The 10,603-nt window shown below is 45.0% G+C and overlaps 1 protein-coding gene across 1 annotated transcript in view; it reads left to right on the forward strand.

Annotated features, from left to right (window-relative positions):
- Positions 1-5,421: 5,421 nt before the first annotated feature.
- Positions 5,422-10,603, forward strand: part of LOC111671160 (sodium channel protein type 2 subunit alpha-like) — a gene marked incomplete at its 3' end in the record, with an annotated part of 101,925 nt that continues 96,743 nt past the window's right edge. Inside the window, exons 1-3 of the mRNA XM_087179818.1 lie at positions 5,422-5,544; positions 5,828-5,971; positions 8,451-8,569. Coding sequence (XP_087035944.1) covers positions 5,422-5,544; positions 5,828-5,971; positions 8,451-8,569 — 386 coding nt within the window. The remainder of the gene's footprint in view (positions 5,545-5,827; positions 5,972-8,450; positions 8,570-10,603) is intronic.

A 10,603-nucleotide genomic window follows, 5' to 3' on the forward strand; every position in this document is an offset into this window, starting at 1 on the left:
CTCTGCTGTAATTCACTTAAGGAACAGTCTGTTGTCTTCTGAACCACGTACAGTCTGACTTTAGTTCAGTAAATGTTTCTTGTGTGAGCGACAGCGACAAACACTGATTTATAGCCATGATTCAACATATGAAAGAGAGAGAGAGAGAGAGAGGGAGGGAGGGAGAGAGAGATGGAGAGAGAGAGGGGGAGGGAGGGAGAGAGAGATGGAGAGAGAGAGGGAGAGAGAGAGGGAGGGAGGGAGGGAGAGAGGGAGGGAGGGAGCAGCAAAGGAAAGGACAGAGATTTGTTCCTTAACCCCTTTCTTCACCATGTCCACATACTTTTGGCCACGCTGCGTGGCGTCTGGAGGTTCCCAGCACCTGAAGCTTTATTCAGCGCCTCCTGCTGAGAGCAGCTGATGTTCAGCTCCGGGAGGAAACGGCTTCAAGTTCAGTGACGGGTCAGAACGTGAGCGACACGCGACGCGTGTAGATGCGTGTCACAGGAAGTGAAGCGTCGTCACCGTGATGACGCGTCACTGTCGGTCTGTGACGGAGACGTCGTTCTCAAAGTTCACAAAGAAGAAGAAATTTTAAAGCATTTTAAAACACACGTGTCTCTGACTGAACCGTTTTATTGTGAAAAAACACTCCTATCAATAATCTCATATTTTTGTGATCAGCTTCATTGATTAGATCTGAGGATGTGACCGTATCTCCAGTCGAAACTTCCAGGCAGAAGCTCGTTAGATATCTGCTGTTGGTGGTATGTTCAAGGACACTGCGACTAATCTTCATTGTCTATGTTGCATCAAGTGCATTATGGGTAACAGCTGACGGTCTGTGATCAAGTAACTCCGTCGTAAAAAATAAAACAAGACTTAATTTAAACCTAAATGAAGTGTGTGAATTTATCTAATGTGTGTGTGTGTGCGCGCGTGTGTGTGTGTGTGTGTGTGCGCAGTCCATGTTTTATGCTTGTTAATAAAGAATAAAACTCGATAGGTTCTTGTTTATGTTGGACAGTGAACGGTGAAAACCTGACGAGATGAAATATGTAGGAAGTGAGTGCGAGTGTCACATGACTGCAGGTTTATGGAAACACGCTCTTAAACAGCTGCAGCATCTGTCTGAGTATCTGTGCTTCATTGTGTTTGTGACTCTTCATGCACATTTGCATGTGTGTGTCCTTCCTCAGGGCGAGGCTTGTTTGGATGGTGGGTCGTCTTTGTTGGTGTTTTGACCCAGAAATTCATCCCGTCTCTCTCTCTCTCCCTCTCTCTCTGTCTCTCTCCCTTTCTCTCTCTCCCTCTCATTCTCTCTCCCTTTCTCTCCCTCTCTCTCTGTCTCTCTGTCTCTCTCCCTCTCTCTCTCTCTCTCTCATTCTCTCTCTCCCTCTCTCTCTCTCTCTCTCTCTCTCTCTCTCTCTCTCCCTGTTTCATAACATCATTCGCTCACTCTGGGCGTCTGTAGCTCAAATCTGTCTGTTATTGTTTCTCTTCCCACCCACATCAAAGCGTTTCACACTTTACTGTTGAATCAGGAGAAACTTCCTGCAAAGTTTCCATCACCTTCGTCAGTCGGACGCTGGGAGTTAAAAGCTTGATTAAAGGTTAAATGAGACGTAACCACAACAAAACATCATCTCACCGTTTGGTATCTGTCGCACAGTCTGTCGCTGACTGACTGACTGACTGACTGACTGACTGACTGACTGACTGACTGACAGAGTTTCCTCGTTGGTCTTTGCTTTTTTCTTTGTCGTGAAATTTCGTGACTTTTCAGAAACATTTAGTGACGAATGTAAAAAACTTTTTGGACAAGTCTGAGCTGCTTTCCATCGAAGAGAGTCGCCAGTCCTGCCCTGCGAGTTTCCCGCCGCAGACACGCCTCTCTGTGCTCACTGCGTGGTCGCTGACGTGTTTCAGCTGCGACTTTGTCTTTCACCGACGTGTTCGGCGATTTGGTCGGACGACTTCGCGCAGCTTGGAAACGGCGTTGAAGTTAACACGTGGTCTGTATGAGTCACGTTTCAGTCACGACTTGAACAGAAACAGAAAAACATGTCAATGAGAAGCTGTGTTGTGGATTAAAACACTGTTGACACCACGACGACCCGATGATGTTCCTGCTTCAATACATTGCGTTGTTTCTGATCTTCCCGTCACAGTCTTGTTGTTGTGTGCAGGGCTATTAGCATTAAGCATGTTGTAATCCACACTTCCTCAAAGGCAACACCAAAGAGGCCGGTCCAGCAGACTTCAGTTAAAACCTGAAGGTCTGGTTGCGGCGTGAGGCCAGAACAGACGGAGCGAGCGGTAAACAACACGACGAGTAAGAAAACAAAAAGAAACATCATTAAAAACAGTGAAATCAGTGAAAGACTGGAAGCTCTGAAGGCGAACGCATCTCAAAGTGTCTGTTCAGTAATTTGATGTTTGCAGCGGCTCGTCCTCGTTCAGCCCGGAGCCGAAGGAAGAAGAGTGAACGCAGAGTTTAGAGGTTGATTACTTTCTGAAAGAAGGGTGATATTAAACACATCAGCCCTTCTGATTCGCAGGAACTCACACCCTCAGTGTCACTCAGGGTTTTCTTGTACTTGACTCTCAGATCAGTAAAACCAGCCGGTCGTAGAAAACATGTTGTGAGTTCTCAAATAACAGTTATTTGTCCAAAAAAAAGAGGAAAAACATTTGTTGTTTTTTATGCAAAGAAAGAAGGAAGTAGGTGAGGTGGAGGAGGAAGAGAGGCGGGAGTAGAGGAGAAGTTACGTAGGAAAGAGTTGGAGTTAAAGGTAAGAAGGAGGGAGAGGAAGGAGAGGAAAAGGTAGAGGAGGAGAAAGGGAGATAGGAGGTGAGGAAAGGAGGCAAGGAAGAAATGAAGGAAGCAGAAAAGGACAGGAGAAAGTGTATGAGGCGAGGAGCGAGGAAGAGGAGGAAACGAGGAGTCTTGTACCGACGGGAGGACGTACCAAAAATAAAAGATGAGGTCAGGAATGAGAGAAGGAAGAGAAGATTAATGGAGGTGAAGGAGAAGACAGGAAAGGACATAAGAAGTGAGGAAAATCTATAATTCACCGACAGCAGGACGGTGACACGGAGTTTCTTTCTGCTCGACTTTCATCAGACGCTTTGCCGAAAAGTTCCGGCGTTAAAAGCTGGTGCCTCCTCCCTCTCTCGTTCATCCCTCCTCCAATCCTCGACCTGCCGCTCTTCTTCGTCTTCTCGTCTCATGGCGCCGTCAGACTGAACGACTTCTCGTCTCTGTAGATGTTGATGTTTTCCACACTGACATTTGGTCCCTTCAGGTTACATGGATCTGTAGATCACACGTCTCCATACTGTGCATGTTAATATATGTTATATATGGTCTGAAACTCATGATGCTGGAGAGATTCAGTGTTTTTCATTCGCTCCCTTCAGTCGCCTCGTTACCTCCGACCCGTCTGTGACTTGGGGAATGTGTCGGAGGAACAAACGAGCGAGTACGTGACCGAGTGTCGGAGCTGAATGGAAACCAGGAGTGAACCGCTCATCAGGAGCTACTGTACTCCACATCGTGTGTGTGTGTGTGTGTGTGTGTGTGTGTGTGTGTGACTGAGTGGATGACAGCTTTTGATAAGAATGGAAAACAGAGCTAGATTTTCCTTTGATGTGGACACACACACACACACACACACACACACACACTTCAGAAATCAGATTTGGGAGCTGTGAAGAATAAATGCATGAAGGGTTGAAAAACGAGGCCTGTCTAATCATTCAATTAGGATCCAAGGCAGATGGTCTGGATACACACACACACACACACACACACACACACACACACACACACACACACACACACACACACACACACACTCACACACACACACACACACACACACAGACCTGTTACACACTCACACTTCGTCAGTCTTGCTCTCTTCGAACTCTGGCAACATAATACGAGGGACCGCGTGTGTGTGTGTGTGTGTGTGTGTGTGTGTGTGTGTGTGTGTGTGTGTGTGAGATAAGGATTGTCATGTGATCTGGTCATGTGATTGTCTTGAAAGCGTCAGACTCTGGTTGTAGGAGCTTCATTATTTGAGCTCATGTTGTTGAACCTGAGACTCAAACAGAACCGAGTGCAGGTTCATAGAGGCTCTGACCCGTCGCACTGAAATATTGATAATAAGTATATTAATATTAAGTCCGGCCTTGAAGGCTAAAATAAATAAAATCTTCAAATCAATGCTGGAGGAAACCAGTGTGGTGACAGTATGAAAAGTTCTATATCACTGAAACTCCAATTATAATGTTGCTTGTATAAATCAAATACTTTAATACTTTACTGGATTTAAACACAATCCTGAAAAGCGAACGTGTAAAACACGGTGACACATTCTCAGTGTCTGAGGTGTCGCGCGGCACAGGTGGGCGCAGGTGCTTCATCAGGTGGGAGTCTGATTGCCGCTCTTTCAGAGGGTCCGAGCGGCTGCTGAATGATGAGCGGGGTGAAGCTGTGGGCCGCCGCCGCCTCGCACGACGTAATCATCGGACGAGTGAAGAAGCCATTCAATCACGGCTCCGTCCTGACACTCCAGGAGCTCGAATCAAACGCTCCTCATCTCATGACTCAAGGATTCAAAATACACTAGACAAGTGTTTCACCTGTCACTTCTGGAGTGGAGGTTTAAAAAATCTTTTTATTATCATCAACTCTTCTCCTGAAGTATCGTGTTCCTCTGCGCCACACAATCACTGTCATCCCAAATATAACACACACACATTCACTTTCCATACATGTAAAATACTTTTATATATGTTCATGTACTCATTTCACTTTGGGTATTTCATATATGTAATAAACTTATATCTTCATATATCCAGAGGACGTGTATGTGTGACATTAATATATCAGCTTGTAGGTACAGGTGTACAGGTAGTTGTGGAGGTTTTTCAAAATAAAATAAATAGTCAGTCTTTGTTGTTGTTTTAAATAAAGTTGTAGAGTGTAAAAGTCGTGTGGATCCTTTATGTTTCACCTGCTTCCATTTATGGCAAAGAAAACTTTTCTCTCTGCTGACATTGAAAAACGGAGGAAGAGGAGGCGTGATGAAGAACACCTTGATGCTGTGGTCCCTGCTGCTGGGGGGGGGAGGTCAGCGTCAGTCTAGACAGGTGTTTCTGTGCGTGTCAGCCCACCCACCTTTTCTCTCTATCACCATAGCAACTTATAAAAACCCCCTCTGGGTCCATGTAGGGCAGAAGAAGTGGCAGTGTTGTAGAAAGGCACCCTGGGAAATGTAGGAAACGGAGGGGAATGAAACCTGTCACAGGACATCTCTGAGACTTTTTGAGACGCAGGTTTCCCGTTGACTTGAGTCCTGTGTTGACGCTCCTGTCTCCGTCTCTGCAGCTGGTAAACTGGGCCAGTCAGCACATGATCAGGATGAGAAGATGGCTGGCTGTGTGTTTCCAATGGGACCAGAGAGCTTTCAGCGCTTCACGCCGGACTCCCTGGCGGCCATCGAGCAGCGCATCGCCCAGGAGGAGGCCCGACGCAAAAAACACTACCAGGAGGTACACACACACACACACACACACACACACACACACTCACTCACTCTCACATACAGACTACTATTATTATTATTATTATTATTATTATTATTATTATTATTATTATTATTATTATTATTATGAAAACAAGTGGAAACAAGAATCAGAAAACGACTGGAGGATAAAACCTGACTAATATACAGAGATGTGGAGCAGCTTCAGGAGGCAGATGTGAGATACTTCACAGGTAGTGATGCTCTGGTGTGTGTGTGTGTGTGTGTGTGTGTGTGTGTGTGTGTCTCAGGACCTGGGCGACGTGGAGCTCCCCAAGCCCCGGCCCGACTTGGAGGCAGGAAAACAGCTGCCGCGCATCTTCGCCGACATCCCATCTCATCTGGTGGGCGTTCCCCTGGAAGACATCGACCCATACTACTTCAAAGACCAGAGGGTAGGTCACCCAGAGAGGGTGTGTGTGTGTGTGTCTGTGTGTGTGTGTGTGTGTGTGTGTGTGTGTGTGTGTGTTGATGAAGGGTTTTTGGAAAAACCCCCTGTTTTCTGTTGGTGAATCCCTGGCAGATAATTTGACTCTCTGGTAGCCTACTTCACTGAAAACCAGAGGGTAGGTGACCGAGTGTGAGTGTGTGTGTGTGTGTGTGTGTGTGTGTGTGTGTTTTCCCTCTTTTTCTCTGCCACTGTCTCCCTCTGTCTCTCCGTCCTGTTTTTAAACTCTGCGTTAACGTCTGATCTGTTCCTGACTTTGTTTTTTGAGCATTTCCTTTCCTTTCAAAATAAAACACACGGGGGAGAACTGGCTGTGTTCACTCTCCGTCCAAGGGCAGACGTCAGTTTTTCTTTGACTGAGTTACAGCAGCTTATGTTAAAACTCATTCTGTAAAAGCATGACTCACACAGGAAAATAAATCGTGCACTGGTGCATCGTGTTGTGACGAGACCTGAATCGTAATTGGTAGTTAATCCACACACGGTGCTCACCTGTTCTATTAATGGTTAAATGACTGTACTGATGATGTCACCTCCACTGACTGCAACTAACAAAGAGTTCACAGTCATGCCTTGGTTAGGTTTAGAAAAAGATGGTGATTAGGCATAAAATTAGTACTTCCTCAACATTAGACGACTTTGTTGTCATGGTAACAATAATAACAACTTTGCGTCCGTCCACCACCTCCTCCTCCTGACGGGGACTCTCTCTCTTTATTCTACGTCACAGACATTTTTCCCTCCGCTCCTGTCGTCGTTACTACGGCCACTAGATGTCGCCTAGCAACAAAACCCAACTATAATGTCACAACAAGCTGCTGCACAGACGACCTGTGGGCTCGTTTCTTACCTTTTAGGGAAGAGATCAAGATCATAAAGACACGTTTGAAGAAGACAGTTGATTTGAGGAGACAGATGAAAACAAAACAGTGTCATCTGCATAAAATGAGAGAATCAGAGTTCCTCCTGAGATTCGTGCAGATGACCGAGTCAGCAGCTGGACGCCGTACGGAGACACACACGGCCGTCCTTCTGCTTTTAGTGACGCTTGTTTCTCTGTGAGGAAAGAAAGCAAACATGTCCCCAGCTCTTCCTCTGGTGCAGACCTGAGTGTCGGTTGGAAAAACGCCCTCGGCCGACTCTCTGCTCTTTTTGTGTTTGTGTTTCCGTCTCTCTCCCTGGTGAAGTTTTCTCTCAGGGGAGTTTCCTCACCCTCCGTCCTCTCTGTTTCACTCTCTCTCTCTCTCTGTGTTTAGCTCCGGTGTGTTTGTGTCCTCTGGGTTTTACTGAGGCATCCAGGGCGAACACACACACACACACACACTTCATTTGTGTGTGTGTGTGTGTGTGTGTGTGTGTGTGTGTGTTCTTGTGCCAGTCGCTCTGCAGGAACACTTAGAGTTTGAGGGATTTACCTAAAAACACTGAGTCTGTGTTCTTGTTCTGTTACACTGATATTCAGCTACTAAACTTTCTCTGGGTTTTAAAGGGTCAAAGGTCGTGACAGGACTTCAGTCCGTCCACATTAACATTACATTATATGTAAAGTGGCTCACCCTGTGTCCTTTATAAATGAATTTATAAACTACTGAAATACGAATGGTGAGGAAACAGAACTGCAGCGTCCTGTTTGTGCGGTGAAGTGAAGTCTGGGAAAAAGCTTCGGCCGAGGGAAACATTTGTCCGTCTGTCGTGTCGTCGTGTGGCACAATAACACAAACTAACCCCTGTGTTCTGTAACAAAGATCTAATCCTTTTCATAATGTTGACACTTATAATAACAGCCTGAATCTGTCAGTGGTAAAATAAGCTGTTAGTGGATGTAGTTTGGACAAATGCAACGTGATTATTTTGCCGTTTCTGATCAATAACGGATCGATCCCTATCAATTATTTACACACAGAAACATGGAAGAATAAAGCCACAAAGCTCAGGTTCAGAAATCCGGGAGTTCTCCTTTAACTGGTGCTATGTTTGCTCCCTCTTTTACAGCATCATGTGATGCGAAAATCATGATTTTTGATGATTTAAATCTTAAACTAGCGAGTAATCCCCAAAGCCTGTGTCCTAATTAATTTCATCTAAATGTGCAAATGTATTTAGTTTCACTCAGCAGCGTTGCTTGAGAGCACAACATATAAATAAACTGTTTGATTCATCAATATAATAATAAATGGGCAGTGCTTTATTTTGCAGGTATTTTCCAGGCAATTTCCTGGAAACTTTCCTCATAATTTCCTGAAAATGAGCCGATGTTAATCTGTGAATTCAGAGGATATAAAGAGCGTGAAGAATGTGCGTTGTTTCGACGTGTTGTTTCCCTCGTTTTTATAACAATCAGATATTTAATGACTGTAACTGACTAACTTCTGCACCTGTGACATCAGCTTTCCCAGTGACGGGGTTTTCTCTCTTTGTTCCTGCAGACCTTCATAGTCCTGAACAAAGGGAAGGCCATCTTCCGTTTCAGTGCCACATCAGCTCTCTACATCTTCAGCCCTTTCCACCCCGTCCGCAGAATCGCCATCAAGATCCTGGTTCACTCATATCCTTCCACAGCCGCTTCGCCGCCGCCGCACGTGCTCTGCATGACGCCTCATGATCTGCAGGGAAGAGGCCGCGGGGAGGTCAGAGGTCAGATGTCAGTCACTGTGCAGCGTCCCTGCAGCCTGGAGGGCTTCAGTGTGTGTTTGTGTGTGTGTGTGTGTGTGTGTGTGTGTGTGTGTGTGTGTGTGTGTGAGAGCGGCCGGGCCACCCTGACGGCAACATGGCTGAAAACATAAACAAACAGACGGGGGCTGAGCGGCGGGTTCGTCTCTGCGGGCGTGTGGAGCCTCGTCGCTGTTTGTTTCCCAGCGGCTCAGGCCTGATGAAGCAGTGAACTGTGGGACGCCGCTTCAGGTCTGAGGCGGAAAAAATCCAGAGAACACACTGTGGTCGTTTCACACTTAAAGGGCCAGTACACCTGTTTACACATTAGCATGTAGTAACTAGTCAGAGTTAGTGTTCGTCATCCTGTGGAAGCAGTCGTTTAATGTCCTCTGAGACCCTGGGCGAGCTTTATCTAATATGATCCGGATCAAAATTACTACGATGATGTCATAGTGATGTCATCTCAGCGAGAGCTCGGAGACCACGAATGTTAGAAGAGAAAAACTGCACTAAAAACTGGAGCTGAACAGACGTGTCGCTACAGTTGCTTGTGCAACATCCCATTGAATTATGTCATTATTATAAGAGTGATAGTAAACCTCATGTGAACGTACTGTGACACCTGTCAAATCTTAATTATTAATAATTATTATCAAAATTATTCATGATTTATTACTGTGAAATCAACTGAACGCCTTAAGTCGAACTCAAAATGACATTTAATGAGTTTTAGTTTGAACCTCTTAATAAATAATTTGACAAATAACAAAACAATGTTTTCCACCTCCATTGACCCCCATTAAATAATGTTAATGTGACGTAAAGTAAAGAGAAAGAAATATAAATATAAGGGTTTTTTTAAGGAATAAAAATAAATTTAAACTTAAACAAAAATACATTAATCGTAGTGATTACAGGCTGGAACAGTATCACTCATCACACGTTGTGTTAACACGCTCACACTCAATCGACTTCCTGTTGCTGCTTTAAAGTGTCTGAATTTGAGACGAGTTTCTACTGGATCCTACAGCTGGGTGGTTTCCAGGCTGTGTGTGTGTGTGTGTGTGTGTGTGTGTGTGTGTGTGTGTGTGTGAGAATTAGAGGGCTCATCCTGTTGGTCGTATTTCTGAGCCAGATATCATCTTGAGCTGTCTGTGAGCCATAAACATGACCAGTAAATATAACCCAGTCTTCATCAACACATCACACACACACACACACACACACACACACACACACACACACACACACACACACACACACACACACAGGGGTTGTTACAGTAATCTCTCTGCCGACTGAAACTTGGGGTCTGCTCATTGATGACCTCTGACCTTTGACCTGCAGCCACTTTGTCAGGTTTGGTCATTGTAGTTTCTTCACACCTGTAGGAACATGTGGTGACATCACTGTGAACATCCTGCTGCCAACTGGATGTAATGGATTAAAACTCATGTTATTATAACTTTAGAATATTTTCAAAATAAGACTTGCGTCACAGAACAAGTAAAAAAAGTGATTATAACTTACAATATTTTCAAAATAAGACTCGCATCACAGAGCACAAAAAGTAAATTTCCTCCTCACATGATTCCTCTGAATCTCAACTTCCTGTATTTAGAGTCAACATGTTTGAATTACCTTGAACATATTTCTTTAGTTATATATTCTAAGGTTTATATTTTAGTTTTTACTGTAAAGAGAAAATGTTTTTATAAAACCGTGACTCAAGGTGTCGGAGTGATATTAAATTTAAATCCAGATGTGCTTACAAACACCTGACTGACCTCTGGACCTAAAGGCTCCAGCTGTGGGAGTCTGGCCCTCCGCCCGTCCAGCTCCTCGCCAGCGTCCACCTCAGGCTCCAGACGTCAACGTGACAGATATTACTTCACACCCAAAACTCAACAGCGCTCCCCCGACACCC

Source organism: Seriola lalandi, unplaced genomic scaffold (assembly GCF_002814215.2).
Source record: "Seriola lalandi dorsalis isolate HSWRI2012SDOR001 ecotype SW California unplaced genomic scaffold, Sedor1 jcf7180002054870, whole genome shotgun sequence".
Classification (NCBI taxonomy): Eukaryota; Metazoa; Chordata; class Actinopteri; order Carangiformes; family Carangidae; genus Seriola; species Seriola lalandi.